Here is a 21813-nt window from a genome sequence, read left to right on the forward strand (position 1 = left end):
CAAGCCTCAGACCAGCCAGGAGTTTCACCACCCTGACACTACCTACAGTGATTCTCTGAGTACACTCCACTTCATTAAACCTTTTTAAACTGCTTTATGTTGTCTGTGTGATTTCTCTGCGTTCTGGGTCAGACAAGCTCCCTAACATGATGAGCACTTATTCTGTAAAATGCCCCGTGTCAACTGTAAAAAATTTTAATCAGTTTACAAAAAAATAGTCTTTTCATGCACAAAACAAAGCCTCACCAGCAATGTTGACTGCCGAAGTGAACCAGATGATGGAAACCCAGCCAAAAACATGCTGTGTCCTCGCATCAGAGGAGAAACTCATCGCTTTGATCTGTATTAAAATCAATACATATATATATATATACAGTATATATCACATTAGGTGAACCAGATAAAAGCCAAACACAGACAGCTACTGTACAAAACCGTTTGTATTTACTCACCAGGTACACCCACACAGCTAAGAACTATCATCCAGTGTTAATATGATGCTATGAGGAGGACTTCTGGTGAGAAAGAACATTCACTGAGTCAACCTCACGTTTTAGAATTTTCCAGTCAGGTATTATGTTTTCACTTGAGCAAGAATTAACATGCCCGGGGATGAGTGACTGCTGAGGAGCAAGACTGAAACTTCTTGCTTCATTAAACCGCTCACACAGCTACACTTATTCTGGCTGAACATATGATTATTCTGTATAATTATCAAACATTTACCAATTTTACATGTTTAATACTTTATTAGTAACTTGGATTTAACTGGTTCTGTTCCCCTTTACTCCAAAGAGCAACTCAATTCTGTGTTCCTTTATTTTTAAGGCCCAGAGGCTAGATTAATATATATTTCAAAGGTTTTCTAGGAGTTTGAGTGTTGCAGTTTCCACCAGAATGTGTCCCTTGCCTCTGCCAATGAGCAGTGTTTGTGCCATTTGATAGTAGTTCAATTTGACAGAGTGATTTATTATATAATGCATTGCATCTCTACATTGTAAAACTACAAATAGGTCCCACCCACATTCTCCAGTTTTATTTCTAACAGTGGAAAAAAGCTGAACGTGTGTGGAGAAGACAGGAGTGTTTGAAAAAATAAAAGCAAGCAATCTGCTTGTATCGGTTAGAAGCTGGTGGCAAAGATATACATCTCCGAAAGTAAGTCTGTATGAAAAGGCAAGGCAAGCATGTAATGACAAGTTACTCTTCCTTATCAACTTCCATTAGTGAGGAACCGTTTTTTGAAATCAACTGAAGCCTCATTTACACCTGGTATTAAAATGTGATCTGTGTCTGGATACATTACCTGGATAATCACATGCGGGCTTTGAGTTTACACCTGGCACAAACCCAATCACAATGTAAGCTAGACTCCTGATGGGCCCCGTTACACCTGGTTTTACATTTGATCTGTATTTGGATATGTTGTCTGAATATTTACATCTTTGCTTTTATACCTGGTATTAAAATCTGTTCTGATTGTCTCAATTATGCCCACAATGTGATCTGTCTCACTATGCAAACCAGTTAGGCAGGGCTGATGGACATGTCAAAAAGGCAGATAAGTATCCAGAAACAGTTCATATGTATATAAAGCCTTTAATGGAAAGAACAGCTAGATATGAAAGGAGAGAGAGAGGGGGAAGACATGTAGGAAATTGTTACAGGTCGGACTTAAACCCTGGACCTTCTGCGTCGAGGCATACACCTCTATATACGTATGTGCACCTGCTCTACCAACTGAGCCAACTCGGCCACAAAACAGTTCATATTTTAATGCCAGGTGTAAATGGGTTTATGTGTAATGACAGTTATGATACAGTTGTAGCCTTAGGCTAATAGACTATTAGACTGAAAACCAACTTAATCCCCTGTTAATGTTTTGACAGTATTGTATCATTGCATTCACTTTTTTAGCAGCTCATTACCTGAAAATACAGTACGGGATTTACATACACAAATATTAAGATATTTGCAGTCAGGTGCATGTGTTCTGTCACATTGCTTTTACAGTTTTTCTCAGTCGCTTTGGTGCATTTCTTAGATAAAAGCAATTCTTGATACTACTTGTACAAATTCCAAATCATCTAGTCACTTGTGCACATCATTAAAGCAATTTCTTATTCCTTTGAACAAATTGCAATTGCTTTTGTACATATTGCAATTGATAATGTACAGGTGTCAGCTTTTTTCCACATTTTCAATTGCTCATGTCATGTTGATCAAAATATCGTAGATGGTTCTCTGTTGAATAGTCTTACCCCTCAAAACATCTAGGCATTAGTTCTTTGCATAAGCCATTACATGCAAAATTGTTGAACTATTTGTCATAAACTGTCAAGCATAGTTTTACACATTTCTATTAGACCTTTTGTACAAAAACGTGAATTGATGAATCGTGCAGGTGAAATTGACCCTCACTCATGAAGGAATGTAAAATGTTAGTTCAACCAATAATCAACCAGTTGCCTAAATTGCTCAAAGGTGCATCTTATGAGCAATCAATTGGCAAGCAAATATAGACAGACCACAACACAGAGTTGCAATTTTCCAATAATGGATGGACCAGGAAACGAACAGGGTCAACAGCCAAGAGGAGGAGGAGGAGGAGGAGGAGGAAGAAGAGGAGCAAGGATGCGTGGTGGAACGCAAAACAGAGGAAGAGGCAGAAGAGGACAGAGGCGCATATCTGATGACATAAGGGCCACTATTGTAGACCATGTTGTCAATCAATGTACCACCAATGTACAGTGCACTGTTACTGTATATAAGCAGTATCCTGTATACTTCCTACAATGCTTCATATTACAGTAGTCCACTTGTATTTCACAGCATACAGAAATATACTCTATACAGATACATACTGCACCTTACATGCACCCACCTGTATGTTTTACAATAAAATGTGTGTTCGCATAGTTTTTGTCTAAGTGAAATTGTGCGATGCATCACTGCATTTTTCCCCACATAGGACTGCAAGATTACCTCAAACCGGTGGCAGAGGACGCCTTTTCACACCTCGACAGGAGGAGGCTATTTGCACCATGGTCCGAGCAAACAATGCCACGAGACTCAGGGAAATACAAAGGACCATTATAGACGACAACGATGTCTTTGAAAACATCCATACGGTTAGCATCTCAACCATCGACAGGGTGCTGCATAGAAACCAGATGAGTATGAAACAGCTGTACCGTGTACCATTCCAAAGGAATGAGGACAGAGTTTAAGGAGCTACGGTACCAGTATGTACAGGTAAAAGATATATCTATGTAACTACTTTACAGCAACATTTTATAGTGATACATAGTACAGTAAACATAAACTGCACACATTTCCATTGCTGTGGAAGGAACATGCAATATATGTACATTTTATGTCACTCTTCCTTACCAAAACAAATTCAACTGTGTGTTCTGGCATATAGCGTATAATGGAGTTGAAATCAAGTGAACCCTCTCACAACTTTGTATACGTGGATGTGGCTGGCTTCAACCTGACCAAATGCAGAAGGTGGGGTCGGAATATCATCAGTCACAGAGCAGTGGATTTGGCAGGCCAACAGGGAGGAAATATCACCATGTGTGCTGCTATTTCGGAGCATGGTGTCCTAACCAATATCCCCCTTATAGGGCCATACAACACCCAGCATCTACTCAACTTTTTAGAGACTCTCTACAGGGCTCTCATCCCTTATGATGAGAGGGGTCTGTTTAGAGAGGATTTGCCAAAGTATGTGGTCATTTGCGATAATGTGAGTTTCAATCGATCAAACATCATAAGGCAATGGTTTGTGACCCACCCGAGGATGCTCATAGAATTTCTCCCACCTTATTCACCATTCCTTAACCCAATTGAGGAGTTATTTTCAGCATGGAGGTGGAAGGTGTACGATCGTCAACCACACACACAAATGACCCTGCTGGCTGCAATGGATGCAGCATGTGAGGACATCACAGTAGATGCCTTCAGAGGATGGATAAGGCATTCCAAAAGATTCTTTCCACGTTGCATTGCAAGGTAAAATATCCGGTGTGATGTGGATAAGAATATGTGGGCCGACAGACAGGAACGTCTGGATGTGTAGAGACAGCACTAGAACAGTCAGTGCTGCGGGCAAAGGGGTGTTTCCTGTGTTTCTTTTTTTTTTTTCCTTTGTGCCCCTTGTCTTTTTCTTACTGTAAATTTATTTTGTTTTTTTCTTTCATAAAGTAGCACTAGTAAAAGCTGTGAAAAACTAAATCATGTCCAGTCTCTTTCAATCAATAACCCACATACAGTAATATGTAAATAGTACTGTTGAAATTGATATATGCCATAGAAGTGCAGCCTTGTGCATTTTCAATACAGTAACTGTCATCTAAACTGTAGCCTAAGTTTACATCAGGTAATACTGTCAAAGTACACAGTTACATTGACAACATGCCTAAACATTTTGACTCAATGATTTATTCTGAGGACACTGACATGATCATTGGCATGAATATTTACTTTTGAAAGATGTACTAAGGATTTTTAGTGACTGACCAGCTTTAGAAACATATCTATTGTATATTGCAGTTTGTACAAATTGTTCTGAGAAATGCACTTATTATTTTGCACAAGTTAGGGATGATGAAGTGAAAAACACACCAAAGCGACTGAGAAAAACTGTATTTATACCTAAAGGGGAATTCTCTTCTTGGTAGAAGAATAATTGGCAAGGTTAACTGTCAACCGGTTGACTGCAGGCAAGCATGTAGGAACACAGCCTCGCACTGGAAAACAACAGCCAAGAAGTACGGTCTAGTCTTTACACGCAAGCAGTAATTGGAGATTAGGAGCAGCTGAAACAAGGCAACAGGTGAGCACAAGGCACCGAGGACGCCTGGTGGACAGGTGAGGAACGGCTGAACAAGACAGACAGAGATGGTGTTAAACACTTTGTTCAGGTTTCTTAGGGTGTGTGTCTGTGTGTGTGTGTGTTTGGGGGGGAAGGGGGGGGTAAGAGCACCTCTGAACCTGCAGGAAAGGTTTTCTTGATGTCACTCCCTCCAGAAAAACACGATTTTGTGATCGCATAATTCAATGCATAATCAGCCAAAGTCTGCATATTTATGCAGGGGCTGAATTTTTTCAAATACGCGGCACTTTCGTCACAAAAATTGTCAATTTCCGCGCAAAATATGCAGGGCTTGCATGATTTCATAATCCCCGCATTTTCGTTGCAAAAAAGTCACATATATCTTAGCAGAAAGTTGAAAAATGTTGCGTTTACTTCACACAAAAGCAGACATTTTCCCCTGTTGCCATGGGAACGTTATGAAGTGACGTAATTACGCGACGAGAATATTACTTATATACTGTATGGAATATTATCGAAAAGCAGGGTGTTGGGGGCATAGACATAATATAGAGTAGACGCCGCATCGAACGCTACTTCCTACTATCTACTCTATATTATGTCTATGGTTGGGGGAATCACTTTTTTTTTCTCTTTTTCATCAAACAGCAGTTTTTGCAAGTTCCCGCAGTTTTTGACCATTTCAGTAGATTTACTCACTAACGTTGTTGTGGAAACACAATAAGCATGGAACTAAATGCACACTTCCTGCATTACTTCAAATACTAAGTTACTCCTCTAGTAAACTAGTATTCACATGAAATAAAACAATACAATATTGAGACCATTCAGCAAAGCACTCTGGGTAACATTCAACACACAAACTGGTTGCTATGGACTCGTCACTAGGCTTCCTCCACTTCGCCGTTTAAACAAAGTGGAGTAAACGTAAATCCAAATCTACACAAAACCCGCAATCAATTAGTAAGCTGACATCAAATGTATATACAGTGGGGAGAACAAGTATTTGATACACTGCCGATTTTGCAGGTTTTCCCACTCACTAGCATGCAGAAGTCTGCAATTTTTATCGTACCCTTCAACGGAATCTATAAAAAAAAAAATCCAGAAAATCACATTGTATGATTTTTAAGTAATTAATTTACATTTTATTGCATGACATAAGTATTTGATACATCAGAAAAGCAGATCTTAATATTTGGTACAGAGACCTTTGTTTGCAATTACAGACATCATACACTTCCAATAGTTCTTGACCAGGTTTGCACACAGTGCAGCAGGGATTTTGGCCCACTCCTCCATACAGACCTTCTCCAGATCCTTCAGGTTTCGGGGCTGTCGCTGGGCAATATGTACTCAGCTCCTTCCAAAGATTTTCTATTGGGTTCAGGTCTGGAGACTGGCTAGGCCACTCCAGGACCTTGAGATGCTTCTTACGGAGCCACTCCTTAGTTGCCCTGGCTGTGTGTTTCAGGTCGTTGTCATGCTGGAAGACCCAGCCACGACCCATCTTCAATGCTCTTACTGAGGGAAGGAGGTTGTTGGCCAAGATCTCGCGATACATGGCCCCATCCATTCTCCCCACAATACGGTTCAGTCGTCCTGTCCCCTTTGCAGAAAAGCATCCCCAAAGAATGATGTTTCCACCTCCGTGCTTCACGGTTGGGAGGGTGTTCTTGGGGTTGTACTCATCTTTCTTCTTCCTCCAAACACGGCGAGTGGAGTTCAGACCAAAAAGCTCTATTTTTGTATCATCAGACCACATGACCTTCTCCCATTCCTCCTCTGGATCATCCAGATGGTAATTGACAAACTTCTTCCATTTTCTAATAATTGCGCCAACAGTTGTTGCCTTCTCACCAAACTGCTTGCCTATTGTCCTGTAGCCCATCCCAGCCTTGTGCAGGTCTACAATTTTATCCCTGATGTCCTTACACAGCTCTCTGGTCTTGGCCATTGTGGAGAAGTTGGAGTCTGTTTGATTGAGTGTGTGGACAGGTGTCTTTTATACAGGTAAAGAGTTCAAACAGGTGCAGTTAATACAGGTAATGAGTGGAGAACACGAGGGCTTCTTGAAGAAAAACTAACAAGTCTGTGAGAGATGGAATTCTTACTGGTTGGTAGGTGATCAAATACTTATGTCATGCAATAAAATGCAAATTAATTATTTAAAAATCATACAATGTGATTTTCTGGATTTTTGTTTCAGATTTCGCCTCTCACAGTTGAAGTGTACCTATGATAAAAATTACAGACCTCTACATACTTTGTAAGTAGAAAAACCTGCAGGCAGTGTATCAAATACTTGTTCTCCCCACTGTACATGGCAGTTAGGAAACCTTTATTGCAACCTTGGCCCGATAAGCTGTCCAGACTGGCAACATTAATTTTCGTTTTTTGCGTCCTGCTGCTCCCATCGTCAGCCAGGAAATATTTTTTTTTTACTAAAGCAGTATATGAAATCAGATGTATTACCTACCACCATTTAGTTGTTTTGTGTTATTTAAGATATTTATAACATATCTGGTCATGCCAGATGTAATTATTCCACTCATTTTATAAACAATGCAATTATCCATTTCAGCCACCAGGGGGGCAGATCCCCCTGCCCCCAGCAAACTCATGGGTCAGACCCATCTGGTAGCGAAGGAGGGCCGAGACTAAGAGCTACATGGAAAAATATGCACTAAACAAGCCACTTTGAAATTTTGCTGTTTCATGAATACAAAAGGTGGGTGACATAAAAAGACACGACCCTCCCCTATTTTCCTCCAGCGGTCCATTCCATAAATACCAAACGGTCCCTAAGACACTGTTTGAGGCACAGATTCGTAACTCCTTGTCTTATCTTTGAGAGTACACACCATCTTTCTCATTTAAAGCTTTGGGACAGTTGTTGCACACCCTAAGGTCTAACCCTCCATCCTATTGGATATGATCAAGGCTCCAGTTTCTCTCATCACTTGCCACTTTGCTTCTGGTAAAAATAACCTGTACAGTGCTGTACTGCAGGGATGTACTGGGATGGCTGCTAATGCTGGAAAAGCATATCCTCAACTAAGAATGTGTTTACTTCTCCTCTGGGTACTTTAAATGTCTTCTTTTTATTTGAAATTGAATAAAAGATTTAGAAACAAGCGATAGTGTTTGCCTCCTGTGATGCCATCATATTTAATACATGACTTTCTGCAACCTCTGTGTCATCCACATGATCAATACTTTCCTGAAAAACCTGTTGCATGCAATCTTATACATGTTATCTGCCCCTAGTGGACTGTCCATGCACTGCAGGCAGTAGAGGCCCTTTAAATACCAAATCAAAGATGGCTGCCCTCATTCACCAACCTGCAGTTGTTTAGCATGGAACTCTTTGCTAATTTCTAAAAAGGTACGGTAAGAATAGCATTTGTATTGTTACCAATACTTCAATATGAATATTTTCTGGATTGAAGCAACTTGCTTTATATTTTGTAGCTACTTATTTTATAGAAAAACCGTGGCGCCGGCGATCTCGGACGTTTTTATTCATTTTTAGATTAATTTTTTTAAGCTAGTGCCAAGGTATTAGTATGCCGTAAAACTACACTATCTGAAGAATCCACTGGTACCAACCATGCCATGCCAGCTTGACGAGAAGGGGGATAAATAATTATCCATGCTTAAGATATCCGAATGAAAATGGGTTCTATGGGTATGGCTCTCCCCTTTACAGACATGGCCACTATATGCTAATCCCATGCAGTTTGGTGGGGCAAAAATGGTGCATCATTTTGCATGCAGTACAAATGTGTTAGTGTGTGTATTCTAAAATGGTGTATTTAAATATTTCTGCATACTGGGGTCTTGGAGTTGCATAACTTGGGTATGACTGGAAAGCTGAGACTCTTGTGGATTCAAATATAAGCCTGATTGTATGTATGTATGTATATGTCTGATGATGTCAGTACGTAGCCATTTCATCGTAGTGAAACCATTTATTTAAGCTTGACTTCAGTGTATAGAAATGACCTGTTGGGACCTAGGATAATCACAGCCCCATGAAACTTTACAACCACAAACTAGAGACCTATAGGGCATTCAGAGGATGTATGACTTTCCTAATTTGTTTTTGTGTATTTTCAGATTTTCAACAAAAAAGTACAGTGTAAGATGCTCTTAGAATGATTATGAATGGTAATCCATGTAACATGGAGCAGTTAGGAAAAAATGATGACGATGATGAGTAGATTCCTAATGCATTGAACAATTTATGTCTTTGTTTGTAGAAAAAAAAGAGACAGGTTAACTCAATTAATTACCATTAATGCCTGATGTATCAAATATAATACAAACAAATACAGTATATCAATTATGTATCACATGTTAATATTTTATAGTCTAGGTAATGCTAACCAATAGCTACCTGTACATTATATTTAGTGGGCTTGTCGTGTGTTTCATCCTTAAAAATCCTCAACCTGCAATGTAGATTATTAGTACAGCTGTCTGATAAATATAGTACAAAGTGCAGTACTTGTCTCTGAATGTGATAAGTAAAACTACAGGCTGTGACACCTGGCCAGCAGTCAGCCAAAACTCCCCTGAAACTTGAAACTGGGATTTTCCAAAAGTCTCCAAAAAGTAAATGTATCCAGCCTTTCTGGGAAGTTTGCCTTTTACACAACTTTCACACAACAATCTGTCACAAAAAAGTGAAGCTCATACCTGTATCTATAAGTCCAAAATTTTGACAGATGCACCTCTTGTCACGTAGCCTGACGTGGTCCTACTCAGATTCTAGTCAGAACTTCCCGACCTCAAATTTTGTGGGCGGGGCTAAGTTTGGCTGGCATCCAGGCTACTTGTCACGCAGTGTGGTGTCAAGATAAACGATGCAACCTTGCTGTATAACTGTGTTGACCGAATATTACGTTTTAAATATGAATCAATCTAAGTATGGCAGTGTACAGTATGTTTTATTCAATTATTATGTAAGTGTGAAAACCTCTGCAGAGGGAGAAGATGAAGATTTTTAGACGTTCATGCATCTGAATCCCGATGGAGCTGTACACTTTAAATTAACATTAAGACTACATTTTCAGCACCAGTATTAGCGCAGCACAAGTGCTGTGTCATAACTCCTAGTTACATTAATGGTAGTGTTGGACATGTATGGCAGTGTTAAGCAGATGATCTACTGTATCTATGAGCAGTCAGAGATCTGCTCAGAGCTTCTCCTGTGAGAAATAACTTGTCATGTGTAGCTGGTGAGTGCAGCAGGCTGGAGAGAGGGCCATGAAGAATTTAAATAAAATCTTGTCTTTCAAGTGTCCATGGTTGAAGTCAGTCAATGTCAGAAAAATCAGTGCGGCTCAGTGGGGGACTGGCACTGTATTGCATTTATAAAAGACTTTCACAAGCTACTATCTCTACCTGAAACATGTTCAATGATGTGTGTCGACAGCTGCTTAGAGGAGTGAAGGCTAAAGTCAAAGCAGGGTGTTCCTATATTAACAGTTGATAGAGTCAGAGTTTGCTCCCTTCTTGTCAGTTTAGCTTCTATTGTGTAGCAATGTGTGGATATACTCATTTGCTCATCACTCAAAACAAAACATCTCTACTTAATGAAGTTTTTAAATGTAACAATATGAACCAAGCAGGTTTGTGTTTCTAGAAGTTAAACCAGTAGTAACCGTATGATCTTTTTTTATGAATTGACTAAAATAAGATAAATTTCACTCATGTTGCTGAGATTACTAAATGAACAGGTAGCAATGCTGTAACATTTTTTATGAACTATGATCTAATAAGCATTAAACAAAAAACATACAGTTTTGTATAATCAACACTCACTCACACTTAAAGTGCCCATATTATGAAAAAAAAAACACTTTTTCTGGGATTTGGGGTGTTACTTTGTGTCTCTGGTGCTTCCACACCATACAAACTTGGAGAAAAAAAACATCCATGCTGTTTTGAGTGAGATACAGGTTTCTGAATGTATCCTGCCTTCAGTCTCCGGGTGAGCTGGTCAAAATCGGCAGGGCTGTCTACTTCGTTGGCCGAAACATTTGGTGTGTGCTAACCACTATAGCTAATACCACATCAGCTAGCTGTTTCTCCAACTTCAGTCAGTACAAGGCAGGATTAACTGGGAGACTTCTTCTAAACGAGGGCGCACTTCCAACTTTGCATTGACTACCTGCAGACAAGGGACACGTAAGCAGCTCTATAGTGTTGTAGCAGTGTTTGGCCATTGAGAACGAGGTGGCTTACCGCTAGCAGCGCTAGCTTCTAGCTAGTAGTCCTTACCTAGCTACTGCGCATGTGCGACTCCTAACAAAGATGGGATAGAAGTGTGATGCCTCACTCTGTAGCTAAAACAGAGCTCAAGAGGAGCTGCAGCAATGTGCAGTACAACAAAAATATGTTTTTTTTTGAAAATTAAACCATGTAAACCTATTCTGGTACAACCTTAAAATACAATTATGAACATAATATGGGCACTTTAACATCCAGTTCAATAAAATACACACAGTTAATGGGAACATAAAGGGCTACTTGAGTTTATCTGTAAGGTGACGGGGGTAATGTTATGTCAGAAAAGATTGGGAACCAACAGAGTACAGAATATCAACTCTGGCATAATAATGTAATGTTAGTAATGTTATCCCAAAGCAAACGTTTTACTGTTTGTCTTCTGGTGGCCCCCCTATCCAGTTAAACAATATTGATATTTCCACCTGCTCTTATTTTTCGTGCCGTTTTTAGACATATCCAATTTTTCTTAAGCAAACAAAAAAAAAAATGTCGTAGACTTTGGCAGTCCAGAGAATGGCACCAGAGACAGGAGGATGTTTTATTTTCTCATGAAAATACTTAATGTTTGTCTTTCATCTGCTTTTGAGTAAAGTTCAGCAAAAAAAAAAGAATAGTAAAACACTAGATGTAGCCTACTAAAGATTAAGTACTGGGTTTAATTTACACTGTGATCAAAGCTACAATGTTCAGTGCATTTGATTTTCCTTTTTATTTTGTAACACACAAGCCTGCATTTTCCACTTCTTTTCCCAGATATATATCTCCCTGTTAAATGCAAATACTGTGTTTAGTGTAAAAGGAATGCTTTTAAGAGTGGTTTGTCCTTGGGCATCTGCTTGTGTGAATCCTCAGTAAAGCAGAGGGAGTCCAAACCAAACAGTGGGAGGGAGAGAGAAACTGCAGTGGAAGGAGAGAATCAAAAGACAAGACAGGCGAAGAGAAAGAGCGAGAGACTTAGACAAAGAGGCAGTATATGTCAGAAAGATAACAAATAGTGTGTATAATGCAGTGGTGAAGAGGTCAACATGAAGGAAAGGAGTACGAAAAAGCAAGAAATAAGAACATATCTAAATCACTCAGCACTGGAGGAAGGAAAGACAAGTAGAGGAAAGGAAATGAAAGAGAAAAGATAAAGTATGAGAAATATCCTGTCAGTGACAGGATGCTGCAGGTGGTAGTGTCCTTGGTTGAACCCGCTCCAGGTGGCATTATGATTCATCTTCTCATTGAAAGTGCGAGAGCTTATCTTATATTCAATGAACACTTGCTTATCTCTTAAGTGTTTTGCTCATTTGTGCAGCCAAAGCTATATAGCTTTTAAATATAAGGGAAAAAAGTAATGATTATGTCTGACACACACACACACACACACACACACACACACACACACACACACACACACACACACACACACACACACACACACACACACTCTGCTTTGTTTCACTGAGACTCTTGTCTGAGTTTTTCTGTCACCCAGTGCTGTAATGAAGCTCTGCAGCAGATGATGAAGATGAAGATGAAGACCAGTCATGTTGTCATTTCACAGTAAGTGAATGTGACCGGACCATTGGTGAATTTTAAATCTCAGCCCTGGCTTGTAATGTCAGCAGAGCCAGTGTCTCTGGGCTACGGGCCGAGAGGCAAAAAACGGTGCCAGGCAGAGCCAAGACCCAACGTAGTAAGAGTGAAAACAGTTTCCATGGCAACAGAGCATGCTGCCGCTTGCTATACATTAGGCTGACACTGGATGTGGCCTCGGACGACTTGTTAGTGGTTACTCTTTCCTTGATGACTTTAAGAGGGTACACGGTGTATACTGAGGTCAAGTCACAATTTGTCACAAATGTCTTTTTCATCCGTATTTCTTATAAAGATACAGACAAACCAAAAGACAACAACAGCAACAACAATGAAAACCAACAACTGAGGGGCTATAAGGGATACAAGTCCCTTTGTGATTGCGCCAGAAGCTGACCACATTTTACAGTTGACTGTATTACGTATTATATTTCACAATGTATTAATTTTTCAATAGTGTAATGAAATGTCCCTTTTTAAATCAAGTTAAAAGCCAACGTTTTTTATATTATCAGGAAGGTATTATAGTGTAATTTTCCCCATGGCAGAATTCTCAAATAAAAGCACAATAACACTTTTCCCTTGAAAGACAGCTATCTTTAAAGAATAACCTGCCGGTTTTCATCTCTAAGTTCTACAATGTATTTTAATAAAGGCCATACATAAAGGTTAAAGTGGCGTTTTTCCTGGAAATAGGAAACCATTACCTTTTTTGAATTCAGCACAGAGCGGTCAGTGTATTATGTGTTCAGTCCGCTGGGAGTCGCTGCTGAGCTGATGTCCGTCTGCAGCATCCCCGTCGGAGCTGTCCACGGTGCTGAAATGTCTCCTGGAACCACAAAGGCAATTCTCTCTGTTAACAATAGTTTTAAAAAAATGTGCTAAATGTATGTTGGAAGACTAATGCATTTCATTGATAAGACTATATAGTGATATGTTCTGCTTATTTAATCTGCCACTAGATCAGATCAGTTTCGTGTCATGATGAATAAGTTACCTGGCATTAATGAGAAGGACTAGTTGCCTATTTGGCCTGTTTATGCATCATCATCCCCCCCTCTAACAGTTGACTTTTTCCAATATTATACCGCTTTAATTATTGTCTGTTTTTTCATCCAGGTGTTTTAACACAAAAAAAGAAATATTTCGTTTTCCAGTACGAGGCGTTAGATGGCGCTATCAGTAAACGTGCCACAGCGAAGGAGCCACTCGCACAATGAAAGAAAAGAGCCAGTCAGTCAGTGTTCTCCACTCAGAGGAGTTCAAGGAACTCGGCAGACATGTGTTGTTGCAACCGATACCGTTGTATCTCCAACAGTGTTAGGGATACAAGCGTAACTGATTAAAGGATAGTCGCACTTTTTTTTTTTTTTTTTTTTTTTTTTTTTGCTCATATTTATTCCTCTGCAGAATCGAAAAGGACCCGGACCCGCTGCTGCAGCAGGACGCACCCGCGGGATTCCCGCAGAAGTTTTTCAGGCACACACATACACACACAGCACAACACTGACAGCTGTCGGGCTCGGAAGTTGCCTGCGTCGTCACGCACTCTGCCAATCCTCAGGACTGTGGTTGAAAGTTATGGGTTTGACGCTGGTTGTCACACAACAGACTCGCACAATGTTAAGGAGAGCCGGCGCTTTCTGCGTGTGTGGAAAATGATTGCAGCCAGCAGCGACCTTTGCATTATGGTGAGGAGATGTCTTCTCACTTTCAAACCGTTCAGGTAAGAACATGTTCTCCTCGATCTATTAACTTACAGCTTGAAACATTTTCTCTATTCACTGATAAATGATAACAATAGACTGTATTCCTTTGGCTGGTTTTTATACATTGTGATGGTTGTTTTTTATTCTGCATCATCAAAAAATGGAAAAATTCTATGATGGAATTGAAAGGAAGACAGAAAAGAAACAGAAAAATAAGGCGCAAGTAAATGTAAAAAATGTATGCATTTTTTGTCTACAAGTTCAGACCATTAATTGGATGCCTGCTGTGCTATAATTAACGTTTGCTTGCACAGCTAACTCCCAGCACTAGCAGCAGCTGGAAATGAGTTAAAAGCAACTCAAGCTGATCTAAACTCATTAAAACTTCCAAGTTTTACCAGATTGTTGCAGGTTGTACACAAGCTCTAGGGCTAATTAGCATTAACGAAATTAGGAATCACCATGCAGTGATGGGGTCCGTGCCAGTAGGGCAGCACACTGTCAGACATAAAGTTCCCTGATGTTTTACAGCTTTCTGAGTAAATACAGTGGTGTTTCACATTATGGCTCCAAAGTCCTGATTTAACATGCAGCTCACATACTGTACAGTTAAGTGGATGGATCTCACTGTAGAATCATATACTTGTGTTTTCCCACACAGCGTGCATGCTGCCCTGATCATCAAATCCCAGTTTTTCCCCCTTACCTAACATATTGGATAGTAATATAATGGCACTATCTCTCTGCAGGCTCTCTGGTGTCAGTTTTTTGCCTTATAAAAATTCAGGAAAGCAAGCTGTGGTTTATAGAATGGAAGTGTGACAATCTGTCCTGCAGTTCCCCTCTATTAAAAAAGGGTTATTTCCAAACATTTTCTCAGCACGACTCCTGGAGCGTGCCAGATGAGTCAGTTTTGGGCTATTCGGTCTCATAGCATTTTGTTTTCCAAACCTTCCGAAACTTGAAACATGTTTGCCGTTCTCTCCAAAACGCCTGTAATTTAATGCTTTCATTTTTGGATGTTAGCTCACTGAGCACAGTGTGATGCAGAAAACCCATCCATGTAATGGTTCATTTGAGATGACACAGTCAAGCGAGTTCACAATGCTTTTCTATGGGTTGATTGGTACAATATGAACTTCACAATAATGTCTCCACGCTCCATGAAGCCTCACAGAGAACTTAGAGTGATGGTGTCTCAAAGAGCTCATGTTGACGTGAACTCTATGGCACACACATGCCTCGTTTCATAACTTTCTACTTCTTCTTTCTCATACTCGTCTGTCCTCTGTACTCGTCTAACCCTGTCGTGCTCTTGTGTCACTTAATCATCCTCTTGTCTCTGTTTATCTGCTGCAGGATCTTTGTGGTGGGGATTGGCTTCTTCAGCTTGTGCTTTCTAATGACGTCCCTCGGGGGCCAGTTCTCGGCCAAGAGACCCGGAGATTCCCCCTTCACGGTGCGAGCCGAAGGTAAGCCTGCAGTTATGCGTCAGTGCTACTTGGTCGCCTCTGAGTGCAGTGGCTGTGCCCTGCACTGGTAATGGACAGCCTGGGAAACATGCTGGGTGCTTCGTGGGGCTTTCTTGATTGCTGCCAGGGGGCTGACAGAGCTGCACACTTTGCTCATCATGAATGTGTCGGAGGCGGGGGGTATATGTCGCCCAGAGAAGCTCCATCTTCTTTTACACCAGCTTTCATCTCTGCTCAGTGCCCACGTGAACTTGTTCTGACCCACATTAACTCATTTTTATTAGTCAAACTAGTAGCTGGAAATGTGTAGAGGCTGAGGTGGGATTTAAATTACCGTTTTGTGAATTTTGTGGGGGAGGTAGTTCACTCTTGTAAGCTCACTGAAGCAAACTGAAGTTATCATGTATTAATCTGGCAGTTAAGATTTAAAAGTGAAATAAATATGACTAATTAATAGTATAATGTTTATAAGACCGTAAACCGCTACTAGAGATGTCGAATCCCTGATGTCTTTTTCAGTCACAAAGCACAAGTGATCATGTTTTGGTTATAAAAAAAGGTCTCCTTGATATCCAGATGACTGACAACTTCCTTTAGACAACTCTAATCTAATCTAAAAGTCCAAATGGCCACTCAAATGCAGCCAGCATCCTTCGCAGACATCAAAACAAACAAATCAAAGCCACGGGCGGAAAGAAAAATCCAAACAATTTCGGAGACACCATCCTTGAGAGAAACATGTTATCTTTCGCAGCACGTTGTCTGTGTTTACGCTATGTGCCTCTGCATATAAACCACTACAGCACTAGCCATTTGGGAGAGTCAATGTTAGCTTTTTGACTTTTGTCTCTCACCTTTTTATCTCCACCTGGAACAATTGTTGACAGTGCGTGTCATCCTCTGTGATGGCTACGAGCTGGCACGGGAAGAAGCAATGCACATGAGGTGACGGTAATCATTTCATCCCTCCTGAATAATGCAGTCCATCTTTGGGCCAATCGGTGAACAGCATGTCGCCCTGTGGTTGTTTGTTTTGCAGGATGTAAAGTATTGAAATGTTTTTGACTGACTCACTTGAATGATTGTAAATATTGGCTCATAGTTGAAGCACCTCTTTGGGGAAAATAAGTATTATTCTGAAATTGTAGTAAGGCAGGGGATGTGGGGGGTAAAGGAGGGAAAGGGAGAGGGCGGTGGAAGACAGGGGAGCTGTCTGATTAATTAACCACTCACAGGCTGCAGCCAAGGAAAGGCATTCGGCCTCTAGCTCATTAAACACTGCCTCGCCGCTAACCAGGGAAAGTCAAGATATGTAAATTCTCACCCTGTGTGTGTACGTGTGTTTGTATTTATGTGCTTTAGGAATGAGGATTAGCGGCACGGGGAGTTAGCGGAATGGACAAGCCAGGATGAATTGTTCAGTGAAGCAGCAACTTGATAATACCCGCCCATCCAGCCTCTGCTGCTGTGGAGAGCTACAGGACACGCACACCTGCACCCATGTTGTCAGTCAACATGTGTGTGTGTGACATACATTTATGCGTGAAATGTAAAAATCAGTGGCGGCACCTTAACACACACAATGTTTTGAATCTGAAAGGGCACACAAAATGGCCAGGCTGTGCTGAGAGAACCCACTAACCCCCGTTTATTGCTCGTCTTGTGACTGGCAACGATTGCCTGGAGAGCCTGTGAAGAAAAATATGCAATTATTTTCTCTTTCTCGCTCACCTCTTTGCATTGCTGCCTTCCTGCCTCTACCTCTTTATTGTTATGTTTTCTTTTTTATTCCAGCTCAGTCCTTGCTACCATATTTTTGGATGTTTTTTTTTATTCCAGCTCAGTCCTTGCTACCATATTTTTGGATTTTTTTTTTTTTTTTTCCAGCTCAGTCCTTGCTACCATATTTTTGTATTATTTTTGTCAAACATCTTTACTAAGATGCACCTGGACCCGTAAACGTGCTTTTTTAAAGGTTTGCACAGCCAAAAACAGGCTCTGTTTCGTTACATATTTCTATAAGTACTATTATATAAAATAGTGTTGCACTTCATGACACTTGACCAAGTAATATATCCAGTTTTAAAATGCATGCATTTCATTCATTACTTCCTTTTGAAGGCACAGGAAGCTAATGATGGAGAAGTAGGAGGGGGGACAGAGGGAATGGATTTTTTACCAGAGTGGCAAGCATGAAAGTCAGAAGCGTTTGATCCTAGATATCTTAAAAGCTCCAGAGGTCTACTGTAGCTTTCTAATAAGCTCTTTGAAGACCACCTTCACAGTGTGTCCTTTTTCAACGGGGGTCTTACCGCAGCTTTGCCACAAAGGAAGAAATAGGCCTAGGAGGCGCTCAGGTTTTACCTTGTCACGGCAAGACTAAATGGTTCAGATGTTAATGCGTGCTTTATTCCAACCTGCAAGCTCCATTACCTGAGCTTTTTTTAGATCCCGTCCCCATGGAAAAACATTTCGCTGCAGGCAAACTGTGTTGCATCTCTCAACAAAGGCTGATTTTTTTTTTTCTTCTGACTTTACCCCCTGTATTTAATATTTATATACATATTTGCCCCTTTTATATTTATTGTGTTAAATACTATTGCCACAACAACCCACAAATATGTTGAAATTGCTCTGGAAAGAAAAATAAAGCAAAAATGTTCAACTACCTTTTGGATGGCAGGACTACTGCAGCTGCAGGATTAAATGTAAAGGAAAACCTGCCTTTTCCACAAAGTTTTCATCAATCAGAGTCACGTAGCAGAGCATCAGGTGTGGAAGGAGCGTCGTGTTCAGTATCCTGTTACTGCGATCCTTTCACAGACTTTGACAGAACTTTTTTTTTTTATTTCATGGCTCAGCAGTCCTCACTACGCAGTGCATGAAAATGAGTCTTTCCTTACTTCGCTCCTCGGAAGGGTGTGGCATTTGCAGGTCTATCAAAGCTGTACACTTCAGTACTTTGTTAGAATAAAAAAAAAATGGGATAAGTAATCTGCTTGAAAGTGAAGCGCTCTCCTGCAGCGTGTTTTAGATGCTATGAATAAAACAAACTGACCTTTGCTACTGATGCATTTTCACCGGTAATTAGGAAGAACTGGCAGTGAATATGAAAAATGACAATCTCCTGTCACCCGGAAAGACCATTGATTTTCTCTTAGAAAGACACAACAGGGGTTGTACTGATTGTGTGTTGTTTGCCTAGATGGGCAGATACCAGATTCGACTGCAAACATGTTTTCTGTGTCTCAGATTGCTTCTATTGTTTACGGCTTTGTGGCATCCAGCATCTTTAATTTAAAGGACCATTTGATCTTGGTATTGTTTGCCATTTACAATAGACACATTTTAGAGAAATTATTCATATGTTTTTGTTTGTCGTCTCCACCGCTGCTTGCTTGTGTATTAGTCTTTTGTAGAATTGTCTGTTGAGAAAAAACAGTCTGCGTTGATTTAATTTTGTGTGTAAAATAAAATAAATTGTTGGTATAGACCTCATTTGATCAAATTGTCTGTTGTTGGAAGTAGTGCGAAATGAAGTGCTAGTGTTTTGATTGTTTCTGAAAATTAGCTGCTGCAACGTTATTACCTTTTTATCGGAGTGTGGCCGTGAAGCACGTGGACATGCAGTACACGCAATCATTTTCAAAGTAATTAATGCACAAGCAACATAGAGATTATAGTATAATACTATTTTGTATAACATTAGCTTGAAGTGAATTTGGTATGCAGGGGTGTATGTAAGGTGAGCTGCAAACTGGGTCAGGAATTTTACTTCCTGACTTGGTTTAGGTAGCATTTTCTATTTTTGTTGTTTCTTTTGAATTTTCTGTGTGAAAACAGGAAATATGTTAATGCAAATGCTCATCATACTTTTATGGTTTTGCACAGTCTGAGCAGTGACAGCACATAAGAGAATTGAACTCCCGTCCTGGAAAATGATTGTATGCTGACACACTTGTGAGTGTGGTTTTTATTTTTTTATTTTTAATAAGGGTATAGCAGACCATGAGCTCTGTGTCTGAGTCAGCCTTTCCTCACCTTTTTAAGTTGCTTGCTGTGGTAAATCAATCAACGTAAGGTTGCAGTGTTTCAATGTGCAGTTTCATAAAACATCACCATGCTTCTAAACCAAACTGGTCGGTCCACGTCTGCGTACTGTGGGAAGGGTCAGGGGAGATAACTAATGGAAAAGACAGATTCAGGTTTTAATTGAAACGACAAGTTTAAAAAAAGAATTCTGCAGGCTTTTCCCCCCAGGCTGTCAGGTGCAATAAGAGGCTGGAGCTGTTTAGAGGATAAGTGACAGAGGTTTTCTGCTCTAATAGCGCTTGGATCTGTCAGTTGCCACCATGCCAAAAAGAAGAGAGAAACTCGATCTCAATCAGCCTTTTCTGTAATAAATAGAGGAATTGTGTGTGTGTGTGTGTGTGTGTGTGTGTGTGTGTGTGTGTGTGTGTGTGTGTGTGTGTGTGTGTGTGTGTGTGTGTGTGTGTGTGTGTGGCAGGAGGGAATGCATGAATTTATCCTGGTGACAGGTGAGATGGAGAGGTGTGACCCGGAGGCACCTTACTGAGAAAACTAGCAAGCCGGTATGCAAATCATGGATGACAGGATTTATTTGCCTCTGAATTATGCCAATGGGGAGGAGATTTATTTTATTTTTTTAAATATAAATCAAACATGACACACAGCTATAATCAGATGTTTTGTTGATGAATGAATAAATGACTACAGTAGAAACACTGTATTTCCATTTTCCACTGTATTTCTTTCAATAATTCATTAATCTGGAAACAACTCAACAGTTTGCTAAAACCTCCGCACACTGATAAAAAGATGCACATGAACTTAAAATAGGTTATGTAATAATGTCAGAAAGTGGACAACTTGCTCAAGCATTTATCGAGTATTCTATTGGGTCAGATCAGGAACTTTTGAATAATTTTAATCAGCCTGGTTGGCCTACTACCACAGGTGAAGAACCACATACTCTAAAAATCTTTCGAACAATGGACATTTCTTTCTTGAAAAGGAATTGTAATAAATTGGCTGAACGATTAACTCACCTGATCAACACCTCCATGACTTGTGGAAAATTCCCACAAATATGGGAACAAGCTAGAGTCATTCCAATTTTTAAATCTGGAGCAGCGGATCAGGCAATTATTGGCCAATAAATATCCTTCCTGTTTTCTCAAAGGTTTTGGAAAAGATTGAGGCAACACAACTAACAGCTCACCCATGAATGAATAAATAAATAACTATCTGCACCCTTTACAATTTGTGTTGATATCTAAGTTCGCCACAGAAAGTGCAAACTGTTTATTTACTGGAAAAAAATCAAAACTTACATAGACAAGGGAAACTTGGTGATGGCTGTCTTTCTAGACCTCAAAAAGGCGTTCAACACAGTAAACCATAACATTCTTATCTCCAAACTATCAAAGTATAATTTTTATGAAAAAAGCATTATCTTGGTTTATATCATACTTTCTGAATCGGGAACAATTCGTTAGCATTAACAATAAAAATTCTTCTTTTTTGAAGTGTAAAACAAGAATCCCTTAGGGCTCAATTTTTGGACCGATGCTCTTTAGCCTATATATAAATGGCCTTCCTGAATCATGCAAAGGGGCAGGTTTACAAATGTACGCAGACGACACATGTCTGTATGCCTAGGCTGTTGCAGAACAACTATCAATACACCTGGATGTAATAGCCCGATGGCTTGAAAATGCATGCCTTGACACTTAAAGTGCTCATGTTATGCTTTTTGGCTTTTTCCCTTTCCTTTATTGTGTTATATATCTTTTTGTCCACGTTCTAGGTTTACAAAGTGAAAAAGCCCAAAGTCCACCCCAAAGGGACTTACCATCTCCAACAGAAAACACTGTTCACAAACTGC

At 40.1% G+C, this 21813-nt stretch overlaps 1 protein-coding gene across 1 annotated transcript in view; it reads left to right on the forward strand.

The window, feature by feature from the left end:
• The first annotated feature begins 8205 nt into the window (after positions 1-8205).
• The window catches only part of LOC114569312 (alpha-1,6-mannosylglycoprotein 6-beta-N-acetylglucosaminyltransferase B), a 47244-nt gene continuing 33636 nt past the window's right edge, over positions 8206-21813 (forward strand). Inside the window, exons 1-4 of the mRNA XM_028599140.1 lie at positions 8206-8231; positions 12624-12691; positions 14135-14450; positions 15793-15905. Coding sequence (XP_028454941.1) covers positions 12676-12691; positions 14135-14450; positions 15793-15905 — 445 coding nt within the window. The 5' untranslated portion in view covers positions 8206-8231; positions 12624-12675. The remainder of the gene's footprint in view (positions 8232-12623; positions 12692-14134; positions 14451-15792; positions 15906-21813) is intronic.

The sequence above is a fragment of the Perca flavescens genome, chromosome 15, assembly GCF_004354835.1.
Source record: "Perca flavescens isolate YP-PL-M2 chromosome 15, PFLA_1.0, whole genome shotgun sequence".
NCBI lineage: Eukaryota > Metazoa > Chordata > Actinopteri > Perciformes > Percidae > Perca > Perca flavescens.